Source organism: Alosa sapidissima, chromosome 14 (assembly GCF_018492685.1).
Source record: "Alosa sapidissima isolate fAloSap1 chromosome 14, fAloSap1.pri, whole genome shotgun sequence".
NCBI lineage: Eukaryota > Metazoa > Chordata > Actinopteri > Clupeiformes > Clupeidae > Alosa > Alosa sapidissima.
In genome coordinates, this window is record NC_055970.1 from 17,757,663 (window position 1) to 17,772,638 (window position 14,976).

General features: G+C 48.3%; 1 protein-coding gene across 6 annotated transcripts in view; it reads right to left on the reverse strand.

Annotated features, from left to right (window-relative positions):
- The window catches only part of syt7b (synaptotagmin VIIb), a 72,835-nt gene that overhangs the window by 14,398 nt on the left and 43,461 nt on the right, over window positions 1-14,976 (reverse strand). For 5 of the 6 annotated variants that reach the window (XM_042060807.1, XM_042060809.1, XM_042060811.1 and 2 more), the window contains 2 exons: window positions 12,462-12,815; window positions 8,845-8,964 (listed from right to left, as the gene is read on the reverse strand). In XM_042060807.1, coding sequence (XP_041916741.1) covers window positions 8,845-8,964; window positions 12,462-12,815 — 474 coding nt within the window. Of the gene's footprint in view, window positions 1-8,844; window positions 8,965-12,461; window positions 14,408-14,976 lie in introns of all 6 variants that reach the window. The other variant, XM_042060808.1, reaches the window with a different exon arrangement.

The following is a 14,976-nucleotide window of genomic DNA, read 5'->3' on the forward strand; positions in this document are numbered from 1 at the left end:
AAGTTCCCCTCCACTGTACAGGAGCCACTAGACAGAAAACCTGCCTCCCAGCACAGCAGGGGCCTGTTTTAACCGTGCATTATTTATCTTTCGTTCTGCCGCAGAGTGAACTTGCCGGCTGTCTTGCGATTGAATTAAATCTGTTGCTCCACAGACTGAGATAAGGGCAGACATTTTGGCGAGGCCTGAGAGACGAGTCTTAAGTCTCAAAATGCATTTCTATGGTCTCAGGGCAAGCTGTAGAGATTCAGTCCTATCACAACAATGCTAAGATGGTTACGATGACCCAATGATTCATGATCCTAATACAATTCGATTTGCATAAAGGAAATGACAGCGTAACGCAATTTAACCCCCCATTTGTAATCTTCAATGCACTTATACAAGGCAAACATGCTGTAACCACAATCTGCTGTTGATAAAATTATGCTTTGCTTTATCTGAGGGGGTTTGAGAGCAAACAGAGAGTGAAGTTTGTCATGCAGAAAATGCACTTATGAGCCACAATATTATCCATTTCCACAACAGCTGCAAACAGTGTTTATGAGATGAGCCTCCTTATGAGGCGTCGTGCTTGTGAGTGGGTGGCAATCGCACTGTGCTCACAAAAATAAAAAATAAACGGAGTGGTGGAGGAAATAAAAACACTCCCATGATTCCCTACGAGCAATCTGGAGCTCCCCCGTGGCAGAAACAATGTAATGGACACAACCTGTCCTCAGGGACTGCGAGCGCTTTTGTGTGTGCGTACGCAGAACACAGCACTTATTTCTCCCTTTCTCTTCATTTCCCCCCCATTTCTTCCTTGTTCTCTCTGTGCTTCTTTATCTTGCCATCTATCAATCTCTCTGTCTGTCTGCTTATGCCTCCCCTCTGTCCTGGATTTAATACAGAAACGTGTGAATTTATGAGGGTGGCTTTTTTTTTTTTTGCTTGGATGTGAGAAATCAGGGTATGCCAGTTCCACTGCTCAGTCACATGTGTGTGAGTGTGTGGTGTGCATTTGCGTGAGTGAGTGTGTGTGTGTGAGCGTGTGTGTGAGCGTGAGTGTGTGTGTATGTATGTGTGTGTGTGTGTGTGTGTGAGCGTGTGTGTGAGCGTGAGCGTGAGTGTGTGTGTGTATGTATGTATGTGTGTGTATGTATGTATGTATGTATGTGTGTGTGTGTGTGTGTGTGTGTGTGTGTGTGTGTGTGTGTGTGAGCGTGAGTGTGCGTGGCGTGGTGCTCTCTCGGTGGCCGTAGGGAATTTTCATTCCCCTGCTCTGATATTCAGCGGTGGCTGATGCAGATGTAACCCAACCCCGGCGCCCGCTGACAATCATGCAGCCTGACAGCCCACCACAGCACTGACATCATCCCATCAGAGAGGCAGTCAACACCCCCAGAGGAGACGCCGCCGCCACTGCCGCCACACACAGACCCGCGCAGGGGAAGGGGGGGGGGGGTAAACCAGAGCATGGCAGAGGGAAGGGTGGGGGGGGGGGGGGATGGGGGGGCAATAAACAGCCGATGGGTGAGGTGACAGGAATATGTGGAGGTGGAGGGTTGGGGGTGGAGGGGGGTGAGGCCAAGAGAGAAGAGGGAGAGAGAGATTAATGCCACTAGGTGGGGACTGAATGATGGAGAGGGGTGTTTGAGGAAGGAAGGGCTGGATAATGAAGGAGGAGTGAGAGCAGAGGACCGCATCCATAAACATACAGTAACTGGGGGCCACCACGCCCGACTGTGCTGACGGTCTGGTACAGGGCGCCTCAAATGAGATCCCCCTTGCCGCCTGCCTGCCTTTGCCCCCCCCGCCCCTGACGGTCGATGGTGATGGATGAGCCTTGGGTCGCGGCGGTAGCACAGTCAGCGATTAAAGCAAGCAGGAACCGAGCCCGCCGACACCTCCCCTCCATCCGGATCCGGGCTAATGGAGTTGTCGGGGGCAGCCGACCTCCAGCTGCAAGACAGTGCCACCTTCCTGGAGCTCAAGCACAGCGCTGTGAGGCTCTCGGAGTCCGAGCTCTCATGGGTTTCTGTCCGACTTTCCGTTCCCTCACTTCAATTAGGGATGCTCTTTTGCATCATACAAGAAAGCCTCTCTCAAGTCGGAACCTTGAGATTCCTCTGTGTATGCTGGTTCTTCCTTTTTGCCAGTCTTGTGAATTAATTACATAACACTTCTCTGAGGAGCCATCCAGACAAGCTGAGGACCCCCAACACACACACACACACACACACACACACACACCATGTGACCAGTGGTTGAAGCCATGCTTGCCTATTCTGTTTTTAGCTCAGCAGGCAGTGTGTGGATACCAGCAGAAGCAGGAAGCTCAGGGGGCCATGCCGAGACTTTGGCCTGAGGGAGGACTGCAGTCTGCAGTGTGTGTGTGTGTGTGTGTGTGTGTGTGTGTCAGTGGTTATGTTTGTGTACGAGTGTGTGTCTGTGGGTGTGCACACCCTCTTGGCTGTGACACTCCCTTCATTAAGAGTCACCGTTCCTCAGCTGGACACATGCCACCAAGCACTTCGTTTTCATTTCAATTCAATTAGTTTTTACAGAAACCAAATGAGCTGAGGCGACAGCACGCTGCCACATGCAAAGTTCCACTGTTTGCACTCGGGAGGAGACTCTTCAAAGGCGCCTGGATTATATAACCCATCTCTTTATTTAATTCTTTCACTGTTCTGACTCAAACAGCATAGCACTCAGCGCTAGCAGCAAGACAGAAGTGGCATTTATAAAAAGTCCTCTTTCGGGTTGACCTACATTTGTTGTTTTTAGCCGAACTCTGGCGCCACTCAAGCAGGTCAGCACTGAAACCTAAATACAAGAAGGGGTCACTCCAATTGGATTTTAGGTCGGAGCAGAATGGCAGCTGCTGGCTCCATATCCGAGTCCAATGACACTGTGGGTAAACAAACACTCTCCAGTAGAAGTTGTTTTTTTTATATATATAAAAAGCTCACACGGATTTCTTAAGGCCAATGAGGTGGAAATAAAAACGATGAGGTCCAGAGTCCAGTGAATACAATGAAAGAGCTTTACTGCTGTGGCCCCCTGCCTATTAGCCTGCACTTGACAGGTCATGCAGACATCAGCAGCTTGAGGACATCAGGCTCTGGAACGGAAGTGACCCAGATCTGTGCCGGACCCCGTACCGAGCGTTAGCCGCTGCCTGGGCAGCGTGCAGCAATCCTTCCAGAGGCCAAAATGCTATCAAAAAAGACGTTGTCTTATTCAGTGGACATCAGATAGATGCAGTGACGTGAGACATTTGGACCAGAGGAACACAGCATGCCTCAGGAGCGTGGCAGGCACGAGGAGGGCTGTCCAGCTGGCTGGCCAAAGCCGAAGGTAGTGGAGCAACGTATGTGCATGTGCGTGTAATGCTGCCTCTTACAGCGGGCCCAGTGCGTGGAACATGGGAGAGGGTTAAGACTTTATTTATGTCCTTTGCCTGAGCTTTTGCCTGTTTGTGTGTGTGTGTGTGTGTGTGTGGAGGGGTGGAGGTGGTGGATGACGGGAGAACGCACAGTAAGCCCCTGCACTGTCACGCTTGGCCAACCTTTATTTCCATATCAGGGGGATGCTGGCGATACTGAGCTGCCGTGTCCTGGCATGGCAGCCCTGATGGAGTGTGTTTGTCTGTCTGCGTGCCTATGTGCGCGTGTGTAGATTTGTGTGTGCGTGCGTGTGTGTGTGTGTATTTGTATTTATGTGTGTGTGTGTGTGTGTGTGTGTGTGTGTGTGTGTGTGTGTGTGTGTGTGTGTGTATAGGTGTGTGTGTGTGTGTGTATTTGTGTGTGCTTGGGAGCCTGTTAGAGTGATTCTCCCTGACAGAGAGACTTAAGCTGGCCGCCTCAGCAGGCTTTTCTTTCTCTAAAAGGACATGCAGAGCAGAGCGGTGGCAGCCACCACAACGAGGCCGAGAGGAGGAGAGGAATGGCTCCGTGTGCACCGCACCATGTTGCTTCGCCGTCTCCAATCAATACCAGCCTACCACTTCATTTCACAGCTACCCAGGTGCCAATTAACATTAAAGAGAAAGGTGTTATCACACCATCAAGCTATAGATGGAATAGTAGTCTTTAAATTGCTACTCATTTTAATCCATGCACCTCTACGCAAATGTCATGCAAAATGTATGCCTAGGAACGACAGAAGTATAATTTTTGTACAGTCTTTGTTCCACCTTCAAAACCTAAATCCCTATATTAGTTTGATGTGTTTTCAACTCTGTCTTTTTTACAACCGCTTAACCTCTTCTCTTTTATGCTGAATGCCTTTGGATTAAAGTGGAGAACAGAGGCAAAAGTGCCAGATTTCAGGTATCACCGACTTCAAACTGTCACACACTGTCTTTTCTTTTACAGCCGGGTATTTGGACAAAAAACAAGTTATCCACCCATGTTTAAAACTGCCATATCTAAGACAAACTACTGGTAGTTTGCCACTGCTTCTGCTTTCAATTAAACCCTATCCCAGAAGCTTGTAATCAAACACATATTCAAGGCTTTCCCTCTTTAAAGGACATAAAATATTTGCACTGGCAGGTCAAAGCACAGCTGTGAAAGTACCACATCAACAAATTTCCCAAGGCATCTCAGACGTCAACAAATATTTTCATCATCATTTTCCGCGAGCTCATCAACACTGATGTCTGCTCTAGTGCATATGGTTGGCTGCAGCTGCCTTTCCATATGAAAGATGGATGCAGGAACATGAGAGGGCTCCGAGGGCCGAGCGACTCTGTCCCACATGTGGCTCGATCTGTACACAGCCCACAGGCAGAAGATGCAGACGTGGAAGGATGTGGTCGTTGCAGCCACAAAAGGAGGGCTGCCTTTTGTAGAACAGAACACTATGAAAGTCACGCCATCAGTGCATCGGAGCCTGGATTTGTTCAAAGACATATAGTCACACATGAAGTACATGAACTGTGCAGGCAGTTGAGAAGCTTCACGGCCTGTGCCAACGACCTAATTGATATGCTTATTCGATGCACTGTCTTTATGTGTTAATCTCAGTCTCGCGTTCATCTCATGATACCGTCGCCACAGTTAGGGTGATGTGCCTTTGTTTTTGCTAGGCTTTGAATTCTGTGAAGTGCCTTGAGACAATGTTTCAAAATTATTAATGCACATGAAATATGACTGAACTGATTTTTTTTTAGCACAGGATGTTCTTGGAAAGAAGTAGGTCATTCAACAATTTCCTCCTAAGAAGCTGGTAAATGTACGCATCTCCAACCTGTCAACATGAACCAGTTCCGATATGCTAGTTAAAGAGGAAGTGATGCTGTTTCACATCATCTAAACAACATGCACCTTCTAGAGACCAAGACAGCTATTTTTTTTCACACACCGCAGTGATAAAGTTTGGATTCTGTGAATACCTAGCACAGCGTGGGACTGTATCAGTTGCGGCTTCAGGCCTCACAGGAACAAGCACAACTCATTTAAAGAGGCAATTGATCACTGCTGATGTGCATATTGATATAGATATCTGTCACCATGTGAAAAAAAGCAATTTCCTCATAGCTTTCCCTTGACCAATATCCAGAGCTGTTCAACAGTATAGGTCTTACATTATGTTGATGTATTAGTTGTTTCTGAAGCAGATTGATCTCGCCATGGTCTCTGTGGTGCCATGTGGAGTCGATGGCTGCCTTCACGGTGCTGTAATATTGAGATTCATTTCTAACTGGGCCGCACGGGCTAAAGGGAGGGAAGGGAGACTATTATTCTAACACTGAGTACAAGAACTTTGATTAACAGCATCACTCCCCAAGGAACTGCTTGGTGTTTCATTTCTTTCCTTTTTTTTTGGTTCTCCCTTTCCGGGTGTGTGAAGGGGGTATGAACAGTGGATGATCCTATAGCTCACTCGGAGCCTCGCTCTGAACCTGCTTCTGACTGCGCTTAAAGGTGCGTCCCGCCCTGCACATAAATTTACATTTATCTCCATAACATGGCAATCTCTATGTAAACGCTCTACTCTAGATGTCCTATCTACCTGCCCTTGTAAAGGCACACTGCAGCACTACACTGAGATCGTGACCTTTATAATGACACTGCAAAGAACCAGTGCCATCGCACAGAGTCCACTCCACTGCGCAGATTCCTATCACGCGGTGTCATCCCTGCATCACAGCCCTTACTGCGCTCTCCAGACAGAAATCCACCCTCAAATGTATCGGACTGTTTAATCTCCTAGGTGACGGCACAGGGCCCTGCCCGCTCGTTCCGTGGCGGCACATTGTTTTCTCTCTCTGTCTTTTGGGGATCCATCATCCGCTGTCCGCTGGTCCTCGTCAAAAGGCCAGTGGGTGGCCAGAGAGAGCAGCGACTCTCAACGGGGAGAGACGGAGGTCTGGACAGCGGCGATGATTGAAGGCAGTTATTAGTCGAGCAAGGACACTCTGTGCCTCAGCCTCATGGACCCCATACCCCCCCACCCCCACATCCTCCCTCCCCCTCTGGGTACCAGACTGGCTGTGATTAAAGGCTGATGGTTGACAGATGTCCCAAAAGACAGGGCAGAGGATGAAGAGTGTGCGCTGGTCCCATCACCCAGAGGCGGTTATACTGCCGGGTCAAGGCTTTAAGGGGTTGTCATGACAGTACAGCCATGAAACATGGGCTTTTATAGGGCCGCAAGGTCTCCTAACACTAAAATGTCACATGCCTATTTTAGCCTGCATGTTGGGCATACCTCACCCGACGATGATCGTGATAATGTCTTATTGGTTTTTACTAGACAGCACAATATATCACCTGATATCAGCCTGTGAGAGGGATCCACTGCTGGGCCCTGATTAAATTACGTGGAGACATTCGTGATGAAGGGTCTCTGTGTGATGTCTATTGTGTCTATGCGGAGCGTGCAGGTATGCTGGCAGACTCCCAGTATCCAAAGACAAGGGAAAGGCACTTCTAGTAACTGAGAAGTTTGTCTGTTAATTCACCACGCAGTTCTTTTCATACCTCTGTCTCTCACCAAGACGGTGTGTCTGAAGTACACCCGTCTCCCTCTCTCTCTCTGTGTGTGTGTGTACCCTAGTGAGCTGTCAGGGGATGGTGCCGTTGTGAGTGTCAGACGGAGGCGGGTGTATTTATAGCCGGGCGTGAGACGCCGGGGACCACGCTACCATCTAATGAGCAGCACGCCCCCACCCGGCACCCGGCACCCGTCACGACACCCCAACCCCCAGATCAAATCCTCCATGGCGCTGAGGAGAACGAGAGGGAGGGGCGCCGAGGACTAACCAGGCTGACGGGAAACTACAGGGTGGGGAGGGAATGAGGGGGAGAAGAGCGACATAAAGGTAAACGTATGAGGGTTTGAGGAAGGAGGTTGCAATTTGCATGGGAGGAATGATCTGAGGAGACAACGGCAGAGCTTCGAGTGCATTATACGCAATATGTATGTACATATATGTGGATATAAGAATGTGTGTGTCACAACCCACTGATTTAATATCGCTATGCATTTGCTGCTTCTTGATGACATGTAATCAGTAGATTACTTGGTGAACATGCTGACAGATCTGCTTTGTGGGAAAACATGTACTTTTCTACAGTGACGAATAGGGACCCAGTCATGTGTCACGACCAAAAGGAAAGGGTCGTGTCCCAAGCTCCAGTGGGGGATGCTGTCTCCCCCTGACTGAGACCTACTGTATATCTAGGTTGTAAAGTTTCAGTTATGGCAGCTCTTGCGAGGTGGAAGGTGGTGGGACACCCATACCATCTTCTTACCTGATGTGTCTGTACTTTGAAACTGAACACTGAAATAAATCTGACCTGCAAACAATAAGCTGAGTCAAGCGTCTTACTGCGCTGAGGAGAAAATAGCTCTTCCAGAGCCATGCAGAGAGATGGGATCATTGGACGTCATCAGGACATGTTTTTTTCCACTGGACTAATCTATCTGAAAATGGCCTGATTCTTTAGAAGATGCTCTCTCTTCTTCAGCTAACAGGATGGGAGCTGACATTTAGTTACTGGTTTATCCATGCATAAATACAAATTAGGCCATTTCTGGTCCTTAATAACAATGGCCAAGAGATCAGGACACACTGTCTCAAGTAGGAAGTAAAATAAAAAAAAAAACAACAAAAAAAACATTCAACCTTGGCACCCCATTTACCAGTTTGTCAAATGCCACTTTAAGGCTCAGGCTGTCAAACAGTAGAGCATCATTTCAAATCTGCCAGCTACATTTGCTTGGAGGACCCAACAGCTGTGGTCAAGCTTTTCCCACAAGTAGCGTCACCACTGGACGGAGCATCAGTCACCAAATGGATGGGGAAAAGGGAGGAGAGGAGGGAGGTGGTTGGCGGCCCTTATTTCATAGTACCGTACCCTGTGAGTGGCTGTTAGCAGACCATCCTGTGGAACCCAGAATCCCATTAAATTGGGAAAAAGCTCATTACACTCTAACCACTCACACTGACAGAGCTTAATTTCATCACTACATACCACAACCAGAGAGTCGCATAGGATTCACCAGTCCCTGTCCAATTACAGGACACTGGACGACAGATGGAATGGCTCCTACTGGTGTGCTCTCTCTATCCCTCTCTCCTGCCGTCTCTTTCTCTCGCTCTCTCCCTCTCCTGCCATCCCTCTCTCTCTTTCCCTCTCCCGCTGTCTCTCTCTCTCTCTCTCTCTTGCGCGCCTGTGTCCCTATCGTATTTAAAACCATCCCAAAATCTCCACAGGAAGCCTCACACATGCAACGTGCCAATTCTCATTCCTTCCTCCCGCCTTGTCCTTCTCCTCATATACATTCAATGTGACTTCCATTTCTCCCCTCCCCCCCATGCTCTCTCTCTCTCTCTCATCGTACCTCTTGTCGGAGGGCGGCGTTTCTTGGCTCGCTGGTGCCTCCTGAAGGTCTGGAAGGTTGGCAAAGTCATCTTGTTCAGCCAATCCGATCGCCAGGGATAAGACCACCATCTTCCCTTCCCTGCCAAAGAAAACACCAGGAGGAGAGAGCAGGTACAAAGATGATTAAAAATAGCAAAATAATCCACTCATTCGTTCACTAATTTGACATGTTTAAAAGGACATGTGGACCTTTTACCACTTTAAAGGATCACGCGCGCAGGTAGTCCTACTCACACATGTGCACACCATCCCTCTCTTGGGGCATTTCCCCAAGTCTGGCTTTCCTCAAAAAAAAAAAAAAAAAAAAGAAGAAAAACCTCACTTGTGGAACATTTCAAGCAGCGAGGTGACTCATTTTTTCCTGAGACTTTTGCTGTGCTCTACCTCGCGCTCCATCTCCACAACTCATCTCTGCCCGCCCTGATCTTTTGGCATTGAATTTGTATTTTATTTCTGCCTCCGCTCGGATTTCAGTCCTCTCATACTGCGCCACTCATCCCCTCCTGCTGGAGAGATTCGACTCTCTGATTCCCTTTGCTTGCCATCCTTTCATCGTTGTACACTCACTGTGCTTCTAGGGGATAAAAAAAACACTTCCTCCTCATCCTCCACTTAATAAAAGCTCATTAATATCTCAAAATATCTGTGCGTAAATACAACAAGACCCACAGCTATGGACACTTGAGCTAAAGAGTCGAGGATTCCTTAGCTGTTCCAATCAATGCATACTACAGCTACAGAGGATGAAGTCAAGCACTGATTGGCATTGGTCTCATTGCTTTTCTCTCAATAGTACTCACTAGGTTCTTTTCCAGCATCAATGAGGCACTATGTCTTTCTTCTCCCTCTATGTCCCTGAAGTCCTCTTGTTGTAGTCCAGTATTTGCGAGGTTTGTGTTCTCGTGCCCATGTTCTCAATTAATCCTCTCCTGTTAAAATAATCTCCATTTCTGCCGATACTCTTCATTAGTGGCTCTCAGCCTCTCTGTCATCCCAATACCATCCCTCTCTTTCTCTCTCTCTCTCTCTCTCTCTTGCTATCTCTCGATCCATCTCTCTCCACTCTGATTTACACACTGAGACGCTGTATTGGCAGGTCAGCATGTAAACCAGTCAGAACAAGGAAGCACTTAAAAACCAGGCTCACGCTGGGGAGGCATTAGATAGATAGATAGATAGATAGATAGATAGATATACTTTATTGATCCCTAGGGGAAATTCAAGGAAATTCAAGGATCAATTACACTGGCCCTAAAACAAGGGACACCTGAGGACCATTACCACACACCCCACACAAATACATAGACACACACACACACACACACAAACAGTTCTACACAAACACACATACAATTCTACACACACAGACACACCCTGCTCATTGATGTTCTAGTGTGAGGAGACTGCAGACCTCCCCCATATGCCTCTAGTTCAGGTCTTGCTCTGACATGGCCTGTTGCTGCATCGGCGAGGTGAGAAGAGGTCGAGGAGACCCGGGGTGACTAGAAGGAGAACTGTGGCTCCACCCAAGGCTTCGTCCCTTCTAACAGACTTATCCACAGGGGCCACCAGGGCCTTGTAGATACAGGGCAAAGTGTGTGTGTGTTCCTGGGTAAGTAAGGTGAAGAGGAGAAGGAGGAGTAGGAGGAGGAGGAGGAGGAGAATTTCATACTTCCCCAACTATTCCCCCGTCCACATATTTTGCATTCTGTCCTGTTATTTTTCCTTCATATGCAGCATGAATTATAATAAAAAAAAGTGCAGGCCACTAGTGCGAGTCACGCTTGAGGATATTTACTTTAAAAGGTCTTAGCGCTTTCATCCACACACAATAGCAGCAGACATCTCTCATCTGACCTCTTCTTAAGTGACAGCAGGGCGTAATAGCGTGGGCAGACATGTATGAGTGCTGTGTGGTAGCCTTAGTGTAAAACGATGATTACACATGCAGATCACGGCCAGGCGGGCCACCGCACCACCACTTTCCTCCTCCAGCGGCCCAGTCACATTGAAACGTTGACAATGGCACACGTCTTTTGGAGCCACGTCCCCCCCCCCCCCCCGTGTTTTTCCTAACGCTTCCTCCCTGTCTCCGAGGCCTCCATGGTTCACTCGGCCCTTTCAGTCTTTCAGTGGAGCCCCTTCTCCCGCGGCGAGGTGCCTCTGCCCAGTGATGGTGACAGTCCATCCTGAGGGTAATGATGCTGGGGACAGGAGATCAATGCTGGGTGGAGTTAACCTGCTAACATCCTCTACATACCGCTGCTTAGCCTCTGAGCCTCACCTTCACGCGTAGCAGACCCAGGCACGGCACTGATAAACACACACGCCTGTGAATGTGTGATTGTGTGTATGTGTGGGTGTATTTTCTAATATACTTCCCACAGGCTACTATTCATACGATGCAGCACCAAGCTATAGCCGTTTACCACAAACACTTTAAATGATGCACTTCAATAACAACACTAGAGCAGAGTGCTGTGATCTGACGCTCAGCTTAGTAATATAATGGCGCCACTCAATTCAATTACACGTTTGAGTAAACCAATCCATACATTACCATTCATCTTTACAAATACTTTAAAAAATATATATTTTGCTTTTTTTATTATTTTATGCCGTCACATTTTTATTGCCGTCCTTGCTTTTGTTGCTCCCTCCTCTATTTCTTTCGCTTAATATCTGCCGCCATTTTGTGTCATGTCTGCTTCACGTTGATTGATTTAACTGAGGTCACCGCATATTGGATTTGTCTTTTGTGGGGACCAAGCTGCAATGTCATTGGGGTCAAGGCAGTGAGAGCTCCTGTGCCAAGCATGTCTGCAGCTGTGCACTGGCTCCCTGTCACGGCACTGCGGAGTGAATCCATTAGTGTGATAAATCAGGGCCTTTCTACATGATCCCTGCCATGTCGAAGGGTCACTCGCTCGTCAGAATCGCATCTCGCTGTACTCGTCTTTGAAGCCGGGCTGGGTAGTGGGCACCGCCGGTGTTCCCATAGGAACGGCTTGGAGGGGCAAATTATTTTGGGATAAACGTTGCTGGTATTTATGCATGCACTCACAGATGCTTCAACATGAACGCCCCTTGTGAGAATGCGTGCGCACACACACAGACACACACACTTTAATCCTCTCCCCTGGGTCTTTTCCTACCCTGGAGTGGGCAGGTGTCTGCGGTACATACACACTGAACCCAGACAGATGGACACAGAGAGGGACAGAAGGGCACCGGCAGGCTGCGAGCGTAACCAGGCATGATAAATATGGGCCCGAGCCGAACCGGCTAACATAACCGCGGCTAGCGTATCCAGTCAGAGAACTTAATGAATAGCGTAAATGAGACATTACAGAGACAACAATCATAACCACATGCTAATTATTTAATCAGGCAAATGGCTGCCTGAGATTGCACCAGTCAGAAGAGCTCACATTCACAACCATTAGCAGGAAAATGTGTTGGAGAAATAGAGAGAGTGTTGGATTGGCACTAGAGACCACACAGCTGGAAGAGATGCACACTAATAAACAAAGACAGTAAACAGGAAGCACACATAGTGTGAATGTATTGACTTACAGGAACGACTTGACGTCCAGTCCTCTCCGGCGAATCTGTCCCATCACGTGGTCCACGCTGCCCGGGTTTGAGCGAGACCTCCCTCCTCCTCCGCCTCCCCTGTATCGCGAGGCCCCTGCTCCAGCCGGACTACCACGCACCCCCCGCGGACCTCCCCGGTTCCCCCCGCCGCCCGGCCCCGTATGGAGCTGGCCCAGGCTCTGAGATGTTGCCGGGGGGTCGTTGGGGCCCGGCGGAGGCTGGTGGGATAGGGGCTGCTGGAGGCTCTGCTGCCTCACCAGGGGCCGTGGGCGGGCGGCCGAGGAAGGGATGTGCTCCAGGGTGGAGGCAGAGGACAGGGAGGGGTCCCCAAAGCTGCCCAGATGGAGGAGAAAGGAGTGGAGATACAAGCAATGGGACGGGGGAGGGGGGGGGGGGGGGGCGTGCAGGTGAAGGGGACCAGGGAGGAGGTGAGATGGTGGGAGGCAGTGGACAGAGAGGAAGGACAGTGGTGGTGGTGGCAGGGGGAGAGACGGAGTGATCAAAATGGAGGGAAAGAGGAGGAATTGAAAAAGTGAGAGAATGACACGGGCACTCAGGTAAGGGGGTGGAGAAATGAGTGATGGCACGTGTGGGAGGGAAAAAGAGAGGTAATCGGAGAGGACAAACACAGTGTCGAACAAGGAGGGTAAGAATGAGGAGAACAAAGACCAGTCAAGAGACATCCATTATGGAGGAGAGAGATTCAGGGGAATGACGTGAAGGAGGAAGAGAGAAACAGAGCAAAGTCAGCCACAAGCATCAGAAACACACAACGCTCTTAACGCCTTTACTGAATGTTCCTCACAAATCGTGGTTGGATTCTGGGTCTTCCTTCTCTTCAGTTAAACCAACCAGACCCAACAGATTTCGTTTCAGCTAAACATCATGGCAGTGTATGCATACACTGCACGTTCACATGCATGACTGTGCTACATTTGTACTTTTCCTCAACAACACTGGCTGACTAACTGTCGTCCCTTCATTCCACTTACCCATGCTAAATTCCCTTTAGACGTATCCCCACATTTGTCTCTCTCTTCTTCAGCATCTTTCATCTAGGTCCCCTCTCCTCTAATCCCCTTTGTTAGACTCACTTTCTCAGCTTGATAGCTTCAGGTCCTGCCTTTTTATTTTGCTTTCGCTTGTCGGTTCTGCTAACTGTAGACGGGACTCAGAACCCGTCAGTCGGGGTGCCGGCGTCTGACTGGAGGATTTACTGTGCTTGGACTGGGCTGAAAACACTCTTTGCTTTGCCCTGCTGTTGTATATCTTGTTGAGTGCTCAGGGGAGGCGTCTTAGACGAGGCCATTTGTGGACGGAGGACTGGATTAATGCCAGTAATAATTCTTACTCCGCTCTCTCAATTCCGCCTCCCCTCCACACACACACACACACACGCATGCTCGCACACACACACACACACACACACACACACACACACACACACACACATGCGCACACACACCTTTTACCCCATGCACACCATGTATGATGCGCATGGTGATGATGAATCTGCGACAAATGCACATGACCACATTAGATGCATATCATGTTTGTTGTGGTTAGTGTGTATGAGAGTTACATATAATGGCATTGGCGGTGTGACTGGCAAAATGTAATTGTTTCTGAATGGCCACGCAGGCAAAAGTTGAGCTGGTGAAACCATAGCGTGTGATGAGTTGAAGTGTTTTGGCTATAGCTGTGTTGCTCTTTCAGAGCAACCTCACAAAAAAGTATACACACACATTTTCAATATTCAGACGTGTTTGCAGATTTGCACAAAATGCAGACAGCACCTCTGGTTTACACTTAAATCACACTCACTGCACTTCCCTTTGACAGCATTACAGCTAGAGTAAGTTTATACACATACAATTACTGACTCTTCTCTCTCTAACAGATTAGCTGGCCCACATTTTACTGGTCTTGTATGGGTAGGAGGAAAAGAAGGAAAACATTAAAAAACAACAGAGCAGGGTGAATGGGAACGCAAACAGGAAATGATAATAATGGTGGAGGAAGGACATGACAGGGGTGATGAAGCAAATTAAGACATGAGGGAGATGAGGACAAAGAGGAAGACAAGAGAAAAAACACCTTCAGCACATGGAGATGTAATTAAGTTGACTGTGCCACCTGCGAGGCAAGTTTGGCGATGATTTTCTTAAGAATATTAGCGTTGAGCTCTGACTGACATGCTTTGCTATGCACTCTGTGAAGGACTTTAAAATAGAGCAAATGCAAGAAAAAAATAAATAAATAGTGGAACTTTTTCCCAAGGCTAAAAAACTTCAATCAATGTCTCTTTCACATTCAGACCAACATCTTCTATTGCCTTTAAATGTTTTATTCTTATAGCTTAGATTTTTTTCTCAACTCACCTCTGCTCCATCAATTTCAAACAGATGGGAAAAAATGATTTACCAATTCACCAGCATGACTGAACGCTCAACCAGAGTGCAACTATGTTCAAGATGAGGCGCTCTCAAGGCCT